This window comes from Siphateles boraxobius, unplaced genomic scaffold, assembly GCF_051911475.1.
Source record: "Siphateles boraxobius isolate OS27281-9 unplaced genomic scaffold, OSU_SipBor_1 86, whole genome shotgun sequence".
In the NCBI taxonomy this organism is placed as follows: Eukaryota; Metazoa; Chordata; class Actinopteri; order Cypriniformes; family Leuciscidae; genus Siphateles; species Siphateles boraxobius.
Window position 1 is genome coordinate 9,125,001 of NW_027509215.1, and position 18,629 is coordinate 9,143,629.

General features: G+C 37.1%; 1 protein-coding gene and 1 long non-coding RNA gene across 5 annotated transcripts in view; both read right to left on the reverse strand.

Moving 5' to 3' along the window:
* The window catches only part of LOC143731373 (uncharacterized), a 315,959-nt gene that overhangs the window by 176,139 nt on the left and 121,191 nt on the right, over positions 1-18,629 (reverse strand). The window lies entirely within an intron of this gene.
* The window catches only part of eps15l1b (epidermal growth factor receptor pathway substrate 15-like 1b), a 61,256-nt gene that overhangs the window by 16,933 nt on the left and 25,694 nt on the right, over positions 1-18,629 (reverse strand). For all 4 annotated transcript variants that reach the window (XM_077222121.1, XM_077222120.1, XM_077222118.1 and 1 more), the window contains exons 17-22: positions 18,473-18,622; positions 16,069-16,183; positions 15,056-15,156; positions 13,900-13,960; positions 9,278-9,360; positions 7,582-7,675 (exon numbers count right to left, since the gene is read on the reverse strand). In XM_077222121.1, the coding sequence (XP_077078236.1) occupies positions 7,582-7,675; positions 9,278-9,360; positions 13,900-13,960; positions 15,056-15,156; positions 16,069-16,183; positions 18,473-18,622 (604 nt within the window). The remainder of the gene's footprint in view (positions 1-7,581; positions 7,676-9,277; positions 9,361-13,899; positions 13,961-15,055; positions 15,157-16,068; positions 16,184-18,472; positions 18,623-18,629) is intronic.

Consider the following 18,629-nt stretch of genomic DNA (forward strand, 5'->3'; position numbering starts at 1 on the left):
AATAGAATATCTTTACAGTCAACTGTTGTTGTTTTTTTCAGTACTATCTTATATTAATGAACGTTAAAGCAAGACTATGTAAACAAAAAAACACAGCCACTGTCCATCATGTTCTATAAGATCATCATGTTTGTAGCATGATCCAGGGGATTAAAACGTACAAAATATACTTCAGGCCTAGTGGATTTGGTAACTAATAATAGTAGTAAATGTGTAAAGTTGCATAAAATGGAAATACTCAATAAAGCAGGAAAAAACTACCTGAAAAAAACTGTTATCTGTGCTGTTGTCCAGTGACTCCAGTTGTAATTTTCACCCCAAGTTATGAAAACGCTTGCGACCCTGTTTTGCGTTTTGAATCTCCGGAGGGCGTTTTAGTGAAGACGGGTTAAAACGGAGGACTTAAGAAACGATGACGCAGAGGCTCATGCTCGGCTCTCTGATTGGGTGTCATACAACGGAAGAAAACATACAACAACAGCCTGGACTACCAGTTACGCTAGTGCAAGTAAATTCTGCATTTTACAATGCTATAACAGACTACATGCGCCGGACGCAAGCTATTATTCGAGCGATCTGTGACAATACCCGTGTGCAGCGGCGGTATAGACCGTACATGGAGCATCGGTTTTGGGTTAAGCCGGGAAGAACCAGCGCATGGTGGGATAATTTTATCAATGAAGTTGTAGTTCCTGAGGAATGGTGCGAAAACTTTCGAATGTCCAGATCGGCACTTATTAACATCAGCGAAATCTGAGGAAAAGTCAATCTGTTTCCTGTTTACACCGGCACGCGCACGCCCAGTGTAGGTGAATGCTCACGTGATCCACGTTTTCGATCGTTTTAATGTGGACGGAGATCAATTGTAATACGCAGCTAAAACGCTGGTGTACGGACATCGTATTCGTTTTAATTCTCCGTTTCTAAACTAAAACGCAGTAGTGTGGATGGGGCCTAAGAGTCTTGATTAAGCAGGGTGTCAAAATGGTCAGCCACCCTCAATAGGATACTATTCTGGTCCTTCAGAAGTGTTTGACAATCAGCTGTTTTCAGCGAAGTGAAGCAGCGATTTTTTGGACCATAGATGGTTTTGACAGCATTGTAAAAATTATGCGTGCCATTTTTTATCGGCATATGATTGGATGTGCCTTTTCAGTCCACCACTCATTCTGTATGGCCGGTATTTTCCTTTTGCACTTTCCTCAGAACTGCCTGCCAATGCCGTCTAGTCTTATTGGATGAAGTTGCATGGTTGTCTAAAGTTGCTCAGTGTGCTTTTCGCAGGTTGTGGATGGTGTCTGAGATAACGTCAAACCAGTCTTGGTACTTCCTGCTCTTATAGCCGATGGATTTAGCTCCTGCATCGTAAAGTACAGAGCTAATATAGTTACACTGTTGTTCCATGGTGTTTCCTGAGCTAGGCAAGTTTCCGACTCCCTAAGTTTCTCAGAAACGTAGAAATTCACTTTTTGCTTTCATGTTTCCCAGGGGGTTACAATTTAGCCTCTTTTTGTTGGGCTTTTGCAGCCGCACTTTCATAAGCCCCTTTCGCACAGTGCGTTGATCCCGGGAAATTGCCAGAACACCTTCTGTGTGAACGCAAACACGACACGGGATTGATGCCGGGTTGGGGACCTAGTAACATTGCCGTGTTCAGTCCCGGAACGCGCGCTGTGTGAACAAAAGCCGTAATCAATGCCGTGTTGTAATGATGGCGCTGAAGCCGGGATCGTTTGCCAGCGTGAAACGGTATGTAATGCGCTAGTTTATGATCAAATCAGAGAAAAAAAATGCACAATGCTGAAAAAATTGCAACAAAAAAAAATGCAATCCAAAAATGCACCATGGTTTCTCGAGAGAGAAATCGCAGCTCATAAGCAAACTATAGACGCTGCTGAGACATTACATGTCACATCGATGTCACATGTCTTTACAGGATTTTTACGGGTTGTGTGTGAACGCACTCACTGATTCCGGAAAATCACTGGCAGTGTGAATGAACCAAAGTCAAACGAACCCGGGTCAAATCCCAGGTCACTTTATCGGTGCATTTTCCGGAATCTCTGTGTGAAAGGAGCTATATTGAGCTTGGCCACAATCATACAATGGTCGGTCCAGCAATCTGCACCTCTCATGGCACGAGTGATGAGAACATCCTTGATGTCACTACACCTCACAATGATGAAATCAATCATGTGCCAATGTTTAGAGTGAGAGGTGCATCCACGAGGTCTTATATTTTGCCTTCTGCTGGAAGATGGTGTTGGTTATGGTAAGGTTATGCTCAAAGTAAGTAACTTCATACCATTTGCATTCACCCTGCCAATGCCATGCCCACCTAATACTCCACTCCAGATCCTGTAGTTCTGTCCCACCCTAGCGTTGAAATCCCTAAGCAAGAGGATCTTATCAGTCTTAGGGATCCGGCAAAATGCTTTTCATCCAGGGCTTGGTAAAAGCATTCCTTGGTCTCATTTTCAGATGCATAGGCACTGAGAAGTGTGGCATAACGCTTTTTTGCCAGGGGGATACAGCGGGTCATTAGCCTTTCACTAATGCCAACAGGTGTTTCTGTGAGACTTGGTAGAAGGGTGTTCTTGATGGCCACTCCTACTCCATAAAGATGGTTTCCACTTGGGGGGGAAACCTTTCCAGAAGAAGGTATAGCCCGTCCCTTCCTCTGTTAGAGAGCCTTCATCCAGAAGCCTGGTTTCAATGTTGATGTTGTAGCGGCTCAGCTCACCAGAGATCAGGGCTGTTCTCCTGTGAGGTCTGTCAGAGATGCCATGCGAGTCCTGGAGAGTCCTTACATTCCATGTTCCCAGTTTTATATTGTATTGTTTCTTATTTTCCTTATTTCGACCGCAGTAGTGGAATAACCCGATTAGCGCGGTAACCTATCCAGGTAAATGGTTGAGTGGCAATTTTTAGGCCCTTCCCCAATTGGGGTGAGCAGTGCGGTCCCTAAAAAGGGGTCGAACAGGGGTCTGCCGAAACAGCACCACTCAGTCCCAGTTGATAGCGACCAAATACCCTGTGCCACAGCCGTGCAGGATTCTGACTAGGAGTTCCCAGTCTATTCGTACCTGCTCCCGTTGCCAGACGCCCCATCGCCGTCTGTAAGGTCCAGGTCCAAGACCCTCCAATTGCGCACATCCAGCGCATTGCTTTTCTGTCAGGGTGTGCTTCCTTAGCCTTGTCTCAATGCATTGGGGTTATTTGCCCATAGCTGGGACAGTGGTTGACAGGCGCCGGGGCGTCCATGCACCGCTAGAGCCTGCGCAACAGGCTCCGAGATCTAGCCTCGGACCGCATGTGGAGAGGCTCTGTACTGGCAGGAGGAGGCTTACGCACTCAGCTCCTCTTTTCATCCTCTATCAAGAAGGCCAGCCAGCGGCAACAGCTGTAAGCAGAGAGTAACAAGCAGAGAGCGCAGCGCGACATGCACTAACTACCAGCACCACTACACTACTGCAGTAGACGCTTCACATACACCCTGTATTGTATTCTCACTCACTCACACACACACTCACACTCACTCACACACTCACTCACTCACACACACACTCACACTCACTCACACACATAAACTCACTCACACACACACTCACACACTCACACACACTCACTCACTCACTCACACACATAAACTCACTCACACACACACACGCACTCACACTCACTCATCCACATTATTACACTTTAAAAAAAGGATTTTCTATGTGAATATATTGGTAAAATGTAATTTCAAAAAAAAAAACTACACTACTGCAGTAGACGCTTCACATACACCCTGTATTGTATTCTCACTCACTCACACACACATACTCACTCACACACACACACACACACACACACACACACACACACACACACACACACACACACACACACACACACACACACACACACACACACACACACACACACACACACACACACACACACACACTCATCCACATTATTACACTTTAAAAAAAGGATTTTCTATGTGAATATATTGGTAAAATGTAAATTATTCCTGTATGTATTATGTTTTTTAAGGAAGTATTTTCTGCTCACAAAGGCTACATGTATTTGATCAAAAATACAATAAAAATAGTTAAATATTATTACAATTTAAAGTGGCTGTTTTCTATGTGAATATATAGTAGAATGAAATTTATTTCTGTGATCAAAGCTGAATTTTCAGCATCATTACTTCAGTCTTCAGTGTCACATGATCCTTCAGAAATCATCATAATATGCAGATTTGCTGCTCAAGAAACATTTATGATTAACTTCAATGCTGAAACAGTTCATATGCTGCTTCATATTTTTGTGGAAAGACTGGAAACCATGATATTTTTTCAGGATTCTTTGATGAATGGAAAGTTCAAAAGAACAGCATTTATTTGAAACAGAATCTTCTGTAACATTATTAATGCCTTTACTATCACTTATGAATTCAATGTGTCCTTGCAGAATAAAAGACAAAAAATCTTAATGACCCCAAACTTTTGAACGGTGGTGTATATGCTTTCATTGTGTGCAAAAGAGCAGCGTGAACATTCTGCCAAACATCTTTTGTTTTCCACAGAGGAAAGAAAGTCATACAGGTTTGAATCCAACATAAGGGTGAGTAAACCTTAATTTTTGGGTGAAATATTCCTTCATGTAGATAAATAAACCCTCATGACGCTGCAGTTGCTAATTATCTCATGCCAAGACGACTCTTATCTTTCCTGTCACAGCTGTCCTATGATGAGCTCACAACGCACCGATGCGTTTCGATATCGACAAAATGGGGAAGTGTTTGTCTTTCCATTATCAGACTCACAGTGCATGATCTGTCATATTATTGAGTTTGTGTTGTGTTATGAAATATAATGTGGGTTGTGAAATGCGGTACTGGTCTGAAGATGTTTACAATTAAAACTTAAATTATTACTTATAAGAAAACTCCAGGTTCAATATAAATAGAGCTTTCACACAGAATATAATTATATCATTCAGTTTGTAAAACAAGCAAAAATTGTGTTCAAGCATGCACTTACAATGGAAGCAAGTCTATAATGGGGCATTAAACTAGAATCTGAAAGTATTGCTAATGGACATTGTATTAGTTAAAGCTGCCGTCGGCAACATTTTTTTGATCATATTCAGTGAAATCGACACTATAATCCGACAGAACAACATATATAAAGTGGTTTTAGAAAAAAACCCGATCTTCTAACTCCACCTGGAGCGTGTTATTTGTTTTGCAAAAATCCAACACTCCCGGATCAGGGGGGTGTGAGATCTGACTGTCAATCACAGGTCGTGCACACGCCACCCCTCGCGCACGTTACAATCACACGCACATGCCTGAAGTTCGCGCAGTAAGGAAGAGTGATGGCGGAAAAGATTCCTCAGTTAACCTCAAGAGCTTGGAGGTCAAAAACAACACAGGAAAAGAGAACACCTGCTGAAAAGAAAGAAGTAAAGAAAGAAAGCGACCGTGCCCGTAATAAAACCAGGATCAACATCGGATCGGCATTTGATAGGTGGAGATTACGTGATTTAATTGGGTTCAAGCTGGATGCAGAGCTTACAACATTTCTTCTCGACAGGTAATTGTGCTTTATCAACCAGTTACTTTATTTCTTAGTGTTATGTTAGTAATTTAAGTATGTTTGCCCAAATGTGTAGGTATGGATAGCTAACGTTAGCACTTGTTGGGGAGGTTAGTTAGCTTTGTTTGCACTGAAATCCGAGTGAACGTAACGCTAAGTGGATAAACATGTCCAGATGAAGGGATAAAGTTCGGCTTTTTGGAAGAATCATTGCTACTCTATCTTTCTTACGAGAGTAAGAACACAGCAGAATACAGCAATAATAACGTTTCAGACAGACGAAAGTGTTTATTTACGTTTAGGCCACGTCCACACGAAGCCGGTGCGTTCCCTATCCGATTTTTTTTTTTCCTCGTTCAAAAAAAAACCTCCGTAAACACGGCGTCGTCTCAAGAAATATCTGCGTCCACACGAAACCACTGAAACCGACTGAAAACGGTGTAGTATATATGTCAGACCAGTATGGGGCGCTGTAATTGTGCCACAGAGATACACTATACACGGAGAAGAAGACTTTGAGCATGCGCCGACACGTGATGTGATGACATCATCATTTCACAAAATATACGGATTGGCTGTACACACGAAACCGCAAGGGTGTCGTTTTCAGATTTATCCACTTTGGGACCCGGTTACAAAAAATAGCGGTTTCACTCTCCCAAAACGCCGGATCCGTGTGGACGAAACGCCAATACGATAAAAAATTTATACGTATACAGCGAAACGCGTCTTCGTGTGGACGGGCCCTTAATTGGTGGGTAATCCATTTCGTAACAATCTACCATCTGAAGCAGCTAGATCATACTAAAATCATGTCAGTTTGCATGCTTACTGACTTATGATGGATGCTGATGAGACGGGCGCGTTCACAGAAAATCTGGTGCACACGCACTGACGAACACGAACTCGGTGGGAGGGTATTGGTTGATAGTGGGGGAGGGGCATGAGAGTTGTAAACATTCAAAATTTTGCCTATGTCCACTCAATCTGCCAGACTTGCCGACTGCAGCTTTAACTAGTAGTTGGACCAGTGAGATAAAATCTATAATCAGTTTTGCACAAAGTTATATTCAGTAACTTCTGTCAGGACTATTAAACTCAATTAGTATGTGGCAAGATTAGCAGAAAAGTTTGTGACGCAACTATTCATAATGTTTACCAGGGTTGTTACTGTTAACTAAAACTATTAAAAAATAGTTTTTGGTAATTGAAATAAAGTTAAATAAAAAACAACAACTTTTAAGCGTTTAAGCTGAAGTACTAAAATGACTAGAATACTGAAATAAAAATAAATTAAAGATAATATAAAAATAAAAAAAACTATTAAAAATGACAATCGCATGACAAAAATGCTAAAACTTTAACTAAAATGAAATTAAAATGAAAACTGAAAATATAGAAATAAAAGCTAATTAAAAATATGAATAAATACTATAATAGTATATAAATAATAGCAAAACAACACTTACATTTAAATGAACTCATTTTTTTTGGAAGAATTAATAGAAGCATTTTACAAACATATTTGTGTTTTAAAACATTAAAGTTATTTTTTGTGTATTCATTTTACATTGGATTTAACCTGGAATGCTCCTGATGTTTAGCATTTAGTTTAGGTCTGGTTATAGCTGGCTACAGTATTAAAACTTTCTGACATTTCTAGTCTAGAAATAATAATAAATCAAGCATACATCATAACATCAAAAACATTAAATATAAAGATTTTCCTCTAGACATTACAGTTATCACATTCAGTTAGTTAACGTGCTGCACACAACAAGCCCTTAATATTATAATAAAATTACAATACCAGATTAAAATCTCATTCTTTTTTACCGCATTATAAAACCAACAAGATAAACGTCATAATGCATTTTGTATATAATTAAAACTCACACTCACACACTATCTCATGCTTATCAGATGAACTAGGTAATTAAATCACTAAATCACGAACACACATTCATGTCGTCAGGAGTTTTCTCACCATAAGGAGGAGGTGCTGGTCTTTGTGGTCCGGGTTTTTTCGGAGGAGGAAGCGGGTACGTCGGCTTTCGGCTCATCGGCTCTGATGTCGAACTCTGGGAACGAACACAAATCACAACAGAGTTGATAATCACACACAAATGAAATGCTTATTGCAAAGTATAAACTGCCTATATTTTCTAGTATGTAAACAGTAAGCAGCATTGGACCCTTTTCACATTTCCAGGTTTCTCGAAATGGTAATCATAATAGTTAGGTAAGCTTCTATGGTGGTGAACGGAAACTACAAAAAAATTAAATTTTAATTTGCCCCAATAGAAAAAAAGAAAAAAAAACACACAATAGTGTATATTGTATATAATGTTACAAAACAGGAAAAAATATTGAGATTGATTACATTGGTCAGAAGAGAGAAAGAGGTCAAATTTGCCGTCACTTCCTCGGCCGTTGTAATAGAAACACTCACACAGCAGCGTTAGCTAATTTTTTTATTTATTTAATACCACAAGGTTTAGTGTTATACTGTACATAAGTGACCCTATTGTGCTTTTTAGGCTTTTACTTTACATTTGGTGTGTATATAGCTGTATAGTGACTGTAATAAAACTGTTTGTGAATATAAAAGTTCTGCAGAGTTTCAAAGATCAAAGTGCAGATCAACTGAGTTTTTGACTCCCGAAAGAAAGAAGGGATTCTGAACTGCCTGAAACGAGTCGTCAGTAATTCCAGTTTTACTTCCTGATCAAAGCTACGTATATTTGTTTTGATCCAACCTGCCCTGAAACACTTTACTTGTAGTTGAGGCATGAAAGAGTTTCGTTCGTATTGTCGACATGCCGAGATGAGATTGATGCGGTAAAAGCGACGCAATAGTTACTGTGTATTAAATGCTGTGGAACAACTGAAAATCAGATATGGTTATAGGTGTTTGGTTTCTGACACACGCTGCAAGAGGTCGACCAATCACAACAGACTGGGCCATCTGTCCAATCAGAGCAGAGTAAACCAATCACAACAGACTGGAGCATCTGACCAATCAGAGCAGAGTAGACCAATCACAACAGAATGGGCCATCTGACCAATCAGAGCAGAGTAGACCAATCACAACAGACTGGGCCATCTGACCAATCAGAGCAGAGTAGGCTTGTAGAAAGGCGGGGTTTAGAGAGACCGAATCTTTTATCGAATCTATTCAGACACTGTGAGTAAAGAGCTAATGCTGCAATGTAAATTATGAGAAAATTTAAGTGTTTCTGACATTGGATGCATGTAAAGTTGTTGTAGGAGACTCCAAAACTAAAAAAGGAGCCTTTAAAATAGCATAGGAGCACTTTAAAAATGAAAAAAATATATAATTATAATAATTATAATAATATATATAAAATCTAATTTATATTAATAACTATGGATATGTATCATCACAAGTCTGTGAAAAGGGTCCGTGAACACTTCAAACTGTTGTATGCTTAGATTGTCATGTGAACTCAGTGCATTGCATGTATACCGGAAAGGAAAGTTTATTTTGCATATTTAAGGCACTTGTGTAAAAATGTCTTAATAATGGATGTTAAAAATGGTATGCATTGCATTGTGGGATACACTAATCGAATGCAGTATTGCACGAATTTAAAGTTTAAATACTGCTCATAATCCATACTATAAAACATGCAGTATGCCATGCCCATTCTCGAACATACCTTTGACATTTGAGAAAAATCAGCAAAACCACCTTTCCCTCCAAAGGAGTCGCTACTGAATAGGTCTGATGCAGCAAATGGATCTGTTTATGAAAGAGAGAAAGCACAAGCAAATTTATGGATTTGATGGAAACATCTGACCGTAATAACCGCCAACGCTTCAACCCACTGCAAATACTCAGCTGTGTCTTTTACTGAAGAGATCGGGGCACAACACAGGTGCTATTTTAAGAGAGCGGCTTGTATGTGGCCAGTGTTTCTATTTTTCCATGACTTTTTACCTCCTGAAAAGTGCACATTTTGTTTCCCATCTGCAGCGTGACGCATGTTTCTGATTAACTAATGACGACGTTATGAAGGTTTACTGTGCATGAAAGAGACATTCCAACTTAGCAGTACATTTTCTCGTCACCATCTTAGGTCTTAATATAGCGAATTAAAAAAAATTAAAAATCACAGGTGAAACTTCTATAGAAACCATTGAAGTATTCTACATATTTCTTCATTTGTTTCTTCTTTTTAACTTTCACGTTTTAACTTTCAAAGTTTTCTTGGAAATACTGTTTTAACAAAAGCCAGTTCCTTAATGACATCATCCTCTAGTAGGAAGTGACATCATTTTAGAGGGAAAACAACATCACAAACATCAGTAAGTACTGTCGATAGATCTGATGAATTATGCCATATTGTTTTGTTTGCTGATTTGCGTCTCTAAAACATTCATCATGTTAGATAAAATTACACCAGACAGTTTGACAATATAAATGTTATTTTATTTGATATGATTACTCTAAAGTTTCAAAAAGTTTGGGGTCAGTTATATTTTTAATGCTAATGTTCACCAAGGCTGCATTTATTAGATCAAAAATACAGTAAAAACCTTAATACTGTGAAATTGAATTACAATAGCATCATTACTCCTTCAGAAATCATTATAATATGATGATTTGCTGCTCAAGAAACGTTTCTTATTATCAATGATGAAAACACAGAGTTAATAAAAACAATTTTCAGGATTCTTTGATGAATAAAAAAGAATTTTTTCTTTTAGCATTTATTTGAAATACAAATCTTTTGTAACATGATAAACATCTTTACTGTCACTTCCTGAAATTACAACGCGTTTTATAAAAGCTACAGAGTTCAAAAGGTTCATTACAGGAATGACCCAAATATGAACACAAACAGACGTGTGTTATGAAGAACGAAAAAAGACAAGCTATTGTAAGTCGGTCTGTTTGCTGTGAGAGAGCTGAGCTAGTAAAACACATGCATCTGTAAGTGTGAGACCACTAACAGCTCAGAACACACTCTTCTTGTGTTCCCGTAAAAAGAGTTATTTCAGGAGCACGTCAGTCTCCGTGTTTCCCATAAATTAACCCCACTTCCTCCAACGGGACACGCAGAAAGAGCTTACCTGTTCACCGCATGAGGTGGACGTGAGAAAAACAAGACCAAGAGAGAGAGAGAGAGAGCGAGAGCGAGAGAGAGAGAGAGAGAGAGAGAGAGAGAGAGAGCGAGAGCGAGAGAGAGAGATTGGACTTTTCCGTTACTTTACAAACAAAGCGTTCCCTGTTCGGACGGTACTATTTTCGGAAGGCCTGTACGTAAACGCGCTATTAATAGGATCACTCCACTGGAAATTCAGGCAGTGCCTCAAAAAAAAAACTAAAAATGCTGGCCACTACCTTTTAAAAATAAAATTATGAAACATCTAGCTGTTTTTCATAAGATAATACATTCTCTATGATTTAGTGAAGCCTTTCAGTGTAAATGTAAGTGCTATTACCACCAAGATTCCTCTAAATGTAACCATTATTACAGTGTCCAATCAGAAAGTGGCTAGTAGGACTCAGTTAAAAGTTGCATCATGACACTGTACAGTAGTGCTGTAATACTCGAGTCCGGACCGTTTTTCTATAGTCTCGGACTCGCTGGTATTCGGACTCGGACTTGTCTTGGCCTCGGCCACTGGTCTTGCCAAATATGGCTTTTGGTCTCGACCGAGTCCAGGTGTCTTTATTATTTATCAGAATTTATAGTATGTTATGTAAGTGGTTATTAATCTTGTCATTTACATTGTCTTTTTATGTCTATAGGTTTATAACCTATTTGTTTGTGGACTGATCAACTATATGTGGAAAAGAAATAAATCCAAGTAAACAAAACCACAATGAGTTATGAAAACGTGTTCTCTCCTGACGCCCTGTTCGGTGGGGAAATTCTTGAAATAACCGAACAATTATGTTCCCAGTAAGCACACATAAAAGCCGTTTATTTGCTCTGGTGTGAGCCGCGATTGCGCCGAGATCATTCATAATTCCCGGAGTCTCAGGGGAGAAAGCGCCGCGTCCATGCACTTCGTAAACATACGGGTGCTAGGGACAGACCGAACGCCAGGACTGTGTATTGATCAGTGTTGGGTAAGTTACTCAAAAAAAGTAATCCACTGCAAATTACTACTATAAAATTGTAATTTGATTACACTACTGATTACTGCATGTAAAAAGTAATCAGATTACTAATTACTTTCAAGTTACTTTGAAAACCTATTAAAACTATAAGAATACACTACAAAGTGAAACCCAGTTCTTTCCGTAGTTTAATATTGCAGACATCCCAAGTCTCCCAGAAGTTCCAGGAGTCTCCCGCATATTGAGAGCGGCTTCCTGAATCCTGATGCCGCAAATTAGTTAAAATCTCCCGGAATCTCGAGCGAGCGCGCATGCGAGACAGAAGAGACTGTGATCCAAACCGTGGAGACCTTGCACGTGTGTGTGCCTCATGAAGCGCGTTCTCCGGTAATGCATTAAAGCGCATGCTCATTAACTGACGCTGTGATTAGAAATGCATTTGACAAAATATTTTTTTCTTAACAATACATTTGTAACGCAAGTAACTTAATTTTATTGAAATCAGTAACTGTAATCAAATCACATAAATTTTAAATGTAATGAGTTAGATTACTGCTTTATCACGTAAAGTGTACTTTTTAACGCGTTATACCCAACTCTGGTATTGATAAGCCCGCCCCTCGAAGGCGAATCTCAAGAATGGCCTGTGATGGGGGGGCTATCTGGATGTGAAAGTACGCGTCTTTCAGATCCACAGTGAAACACTGCTATTATATCACCATACGTCATCATTCTGTTTTCTTTAGATTAGAAGATTATATTATATCAAGGAGAATGTCTATACTTAAAAATTCTGGGTGTTGTGACACTGTTTTTGCTTTTAGATCAACAAATAATAACCCAAAATGATTGTCTTGATAATGTCAAGCATAAGACTTTTTTTTTTCCTGTCCTGGACTCGGTCTCGACTCGGACTCAAACCTTTTTGGACTTGGTCTTGACATGGACTCGACTAGTCCGTCTCTTGACTACAGCCCTACTGTACAGTTATAATTAGGAATGCACTGATAGATTTAGTTTACTGTGTTTGTTTACTTAACCTGCATAAACACACAAATACTTTAGCAGTAATTACTGCTCTATCTTTGATCTACTCACTGAAATGCGCATATCGCTCTAGTACTAAGACCTGCTAGCTTCCTTTAACAGATGAAGAGACGAAAAGATTAGGAGAAGATGAACAACAACAAACAGAGAGATGTGGCGCAACATTTCCACTTACAATATTTTATCTCTGAAACAGACGCATGATTTTTTGTATGCTTCAAATGATTATACACTACTGGTCAAAAGGTTGGAATAATTATGTTATTTTTAATGAAGTCTTTTCTGCTCACAAAGGCTACATTTATTTGATCAAAAATACAATAAAAACAGTGAAATATTATTACAATTTAAAGTGGCTATTTTCTATGTGAATATATTATAGTAGGATGAAATTTATTCCTGTGATCAAAGCTGAATTTTCAGCATCATTACTCGAGTCTTCAGTGTCACATGATCCTTCAGAAATATTTCTAATATGATGATTTGCAGCTTTTCATTAATCATTATCAATGTTGAAAACATTTATTTTTATAGAAATCGTGATACATTTATTTTTGTTAGATTCTCTGATGAATAGAAATTTCAAAAGAACAGCATTTATTTGAAATATGAATGTTTTAACTTCAAAAATGTCTTTACTGTCACTTTTGATCATTTTAATGTGTCCTTGCTGAAGAAAATGATTAATATAATTTTAAAAACCTACTTACTCTAAATTTTTTAATGGTAGTGTATAACGGTTTCCACAAAAATAGGAAGCAGCACAACTGTTCAAACAACACCGATCAAATGACAAATCAGGATATTCGCATATTATTTCTGAAGGATCTTGTGACACTGAAGACTGGAGTGATGATGATGATGAAAATCCAGCTTGATCACAGGAATAAATTACATTTTAAAATAAATTCGAAGAGAATTTTTACAGTGTTTCTGATCAATTAAATGCAGTGTTGGTGAACATAAACATTGAAAAATGTATTATTTCAAACTTTTGACCAGTAGTGTACTTTGAATACTAGTCTAGTTTAATGAGTCATCTACAAGTTATCAATTGGTATTCTGACTTCATGAACAATGTGATCTGTGTGATGAATGATGGAAGAAAGGGACAAGCTCCATAAACATCCAGAAGCAACCGAAATGAACACCATACCGTACCTGAATCTTTAGGTTTGGGACTCTTCAATGTCTGGCTGATTCTTTTGCTAAAGGGACTGGCCTATGGGGAAGAGAGAAAGAGTGAGATAAAAACCACAGGGCATCATGGGAATGACAGAGCACTAACTGTAAAGTATCTGACATGACATGACAAAATGTACATTTACATCTTCATTTGGTTTTCTCACAGAGGTTGACTTTTTAGCTTTTGGGGGCCTGAATTTTTTTTAATGGTTTTCAAAGTGCAAGTTTTTGACAATTATACTGTTATCGTCTACAAAATCATGAATTTGAACACACACATGCGTATTATGTGTTCATAAGGTATGCGCAAATACTTGTTTTTTGACTCTGTTACTTGATTTCCTAGATATTTTTCTGCTTTATAGTCTAGTGTAGTAATAAACCAACTCATTGGCTGTCCAGACAAAACTGCTCGATGCTTTTTACTATATTTGTTAAAAGGGGCAGTGCACATTAATTAACATGGATGTAAATCTGCCAGAATTAGCCAAAAAGTCTATTTTTCATCTGTAGACCCTTGACAGAATGTTAAAAAGTCACCCTAAAAACATCTTATATTAATACACACACACAAAAGAGAAAAAAAAATCACATTATCGAATAAAAAAATATGATTTCCAAGCGGAAATCATGCTAAAATACACTGTTTTGTCTAAACATATTGTGGAGCTAAGAAAATTAGCAACAGGAGAAAAAAAATAACTAAGAGCAATTATTAAAAAGAAGCTAAAATCAGAATATTAAGATACTAATGTTGACCATGCTGAGTAGTAAGTAACCATTTTTTGAGATGAAACTTAAAAATACAAAAGGAAAAACTTTTTTTGTTTTTAGTACATCGTTTAGTACATGAGAGAATAATTAAATGACAATGACAGGAGCATTAAAATCCACCGGCATTTCATAATCAAAAGTAAACTTTGATGCTATTTATACCATGGTTATTGTAGTTAACTAAAACCATACACATTTTCATCACTTGAAATAAAATAAACATTAGCTGAAATAAAAGGACTAAAAGGAACAAATATAAAAACAATCATTTGTTATGATAGGAATGCATGAATGTACAAAAAAAACACTTACTTTCTGATACAAGATGCTCCCAGATTTTCAGTATTTTTTATTTTACCTTGAATTGACTTGAGGAAGTTTCACCAAAGGGATCAGAATTAGCAAACGGGTCTTTGAAGGGGTCGTTTTGTTTGAATGGATCTCCTCCAAACGGATCAGCTAGAGAACAATAATTCACACACAAATGTCAAAACACCCACAGCAACCCTTTACATTTTTTTCAAATCATTCAGAAACCATTTTATAAATACTGCTTATTTGCGCTCAGTGGCGTAAACAAGGCAAGTCATGCTTAAATGTCTAACTCTCATTGCATTTAGATAAAATATCAAAGAAAGTTCAATCTGCAAATAATCAACAAATAATGCTAGAGCAAATGATGCTAGCAGTTTAATATTTTGGAGGAGAAGTTTGTTAAAATCCATAAGTCTAAACCATGGTAATAGAGATGATTGATAGAGATGAAAATTGATGATTGTAGCAAACACTACTAATTATAAATATATAAATTATAAATAAAACAAATGAGTAATTAATTAATAAAAAAGAAATAAATACAAAATAAATTAAATTATTATCAACTAATAAAAGTAATTTAAGTATAAATAAATAATGAAATTATTAATAATAAATACATTAAATTATTAAATATAAATAAATACAATTACTATTAATTCATAAATAAAAGTACAAAATAAATAACTAAACAAATAAATTATAAATAAAGTAAATTAATAATAAGTAATATATTAATTAAAATAAATAAATACAAAATAAACAAAATTATTATTAACTAATAAAAATAATTAAAGTATGAATAATGACATTATTAATAATAAATACATTAAATTATTAAATATGAATAAATAAAATGACTATTAATTTATAAATAAAAGTGCAAAATAAATAAATATGAAAATAAATAAATGAATTAAAGATAAACGAACGAATTGATTTGCTAAAACAGGACTTGAACAGTGTAACCATTTAAGTTAGTAACAATGATAACTTTCAGAACTACTGAACACTGAACATTCATTGCTAGATGTATAAAGGCAGAGAAAAGCCCACCTTTACTGAAAGGGTTACTTTTGAAGGGGTCTTCGCTCTTAAAGGGGTCTGCGTTCAGGCCTTGAGAGCTGGAACTGTTAAACATGGCCATCCTGGACTTAACCAATGAATCCTCCTGAAACACACACAGCATTCAGCTCGTGTTTGCTCTCCTCCTCTGACTGCGGGGAAAATATTATCATTGTAATCAGTACGAAGAGGGCATCGTTCAGCTCCTCATTTCCTGTGCTGGATCTTCTGATGTACGAGGAAAGAGTGAGCAGTTTGAGTGTGTGACAGTGGGTCAGTGTGTGGCATAATTACGTTAACAATAACAAGAGTAAAGGCACTCTGACGGATATGTGCGTAATGTTGTGTGGTTACTCTTTAACCTTTCCATGGAAGGCCAAGCTACTTTAAATGTCAACAAACAAGTAATTTCCTTCATAAAGGATTATTCTAGGATCAATACAACTTGCAAATACTTCCAATAGAGGTGCATTACTGTAAAGGTGATTTCTAAAACTGAAAATGATCAGTATTTAGCCTTTGTTTTTACTAAGGCACTTTGTAAATGACTTTGTTTATCTGTGTATTTACTGTAAACTTGTTTCTCGTTTGTTTTTACAAATTAAGGGGTAAAAACAGAGTTTCCAAAACTTTTGACTATGACTTTACAAGCCATACATTATTACTGGATAAGGAAAAATCATTTTTAGCCAATTAAATTTTTTATAAATTTTTTCACGGATGGAAATCGCAATTTAAAAATTCCAGGTTTTCCATGACACTTTTCCCCCATGAGGCCTGATTAATAATGGAAACAATGTTAATTGTAATTTTACTTTAGTAACAGTTTTTGTCTTGACTAATTATTTGTTAAATTTTTTTTTAAATTTTAAATTTTCTTTTTAATTTCTTTTTAATTAGTTGAGAACGAGCTGAAATAAAATAAAATATAAATATTAGATAAAAAAAAAAGTTTGTTTATATATAAAAAAAATATTTTCACAAAATCAGAAATGTGACATTGGCAGCTAACCTAAGTGAAATAAGTTTGTTTAAACAAAATGAACAATACTAAATATTATATTAGTATTAAAAATATAAAATGCCAGTGGGTCGGGCCTATGATGCGGTTATGTACAACTATTTGTCGTTGTCTTGCAAATATATTCGCCAGTGTGGCGTCATAGATCCCGCAATATTGAAACGAGATATTTTTGTAGCTTGATTAAAAAAATTATTTGTTTATAATAAAGAGGTAATGGTACAAAGACCTCTTATATGTCAAGAGACCAAATTTGATTTCACCAATTTTATTTCACGACCTGCTAAAAAAAAATGAAAAAAAAAGAGAAAAAAAGAAAAACCTGGATACTTTTTGCGTGGTTTCGCACAAAACCACCAATCTGAAGCTGAAGCAACCTTGAAAATCTACTAAAAGGATTAGTTCACCTCAAAATGAAAATTTCCTAATAATTTACTCACCCCAATGCCATCCAAGATATCCATGTCTTTCTTTCCTCAGTGGAAGAGAAAATAAGTTTTGTGAGGAAATCATTTCTGGATTTTTCTTCGAATAATGGACTTCAATGACAGCCACTGTTTTGAAGTCCAAATCAATGCAGTTTCAAAGATCTTTGATGTGCTTGAAACGGCTGTGCACGATCGCAGCTGAGGAGGATTATCTAGCAAAACGATAGGTCATTTTCAAAAAAAAGACATATATATATATATATACACACTTTTTAACTACAATTGTTCGGATTCAGCTGATCTGCAACGCGCCGGGAACTACGTCACCACGTGAAAGGTCACTGTCGATGTTGCGGGCGCCGGCGGAAGTACCGCCCCACTCGACCGTGCAAAGGAGGATAGTTCAAATTGTATTGGTCGCTTTGTAAACAGTGGGGCGGTACTTCCGCTGGCGCCCGCGACATCGACAGTGACCTTTCAACGTGATGACGTAGTTCCCGACGCGTTGCAGATCAGCCTAATCCGAAAAATTGTAGTTAAAAAAAAAATATATATATATATATATATATATATATCTTTTTTTTTTAAATGACCTATCGTTTCGCTAGATAAGACTCTCCTCAGCTGTGATCGTGCACAGCCGTATCAAGCACATCAAAGATCTTTGAAACTGCATTGATTTGGACTTCAAAACAGTGGCTGTCATTGAAGTCCATCATTCGAAGAAAAATCCAGAAATGTTTTCCTCACAAAACTTATTTTCTCTTCCACTGAGGAAAGAAAGACATGGATATCTTGGATGGCATTGGGGTGAGTAAATTATTAGGAAATTTTCATTTTGAGGTGAAGTAATCCTTTAAGGTTCTACCTGTATCTTTCAAAATCAGGTGCATTTAAAAACGACAACATGATCAAGAGATCTCTGAAGCGTGCCGTGACCCCTGACCTTGTCATCGATGCTGGAGCTTTCCTCAGTGATGAGCTGGTCCAGTTCGGACAGGCTGATCATGCTGTTGTTGAGAGCTGTGTTGTAGCGCTCGATAGTCTTATTAAGCTCCCGCTGGGCGTCCTGTATCTCGCCGAGCTCACTGCGCGTCTGAGAG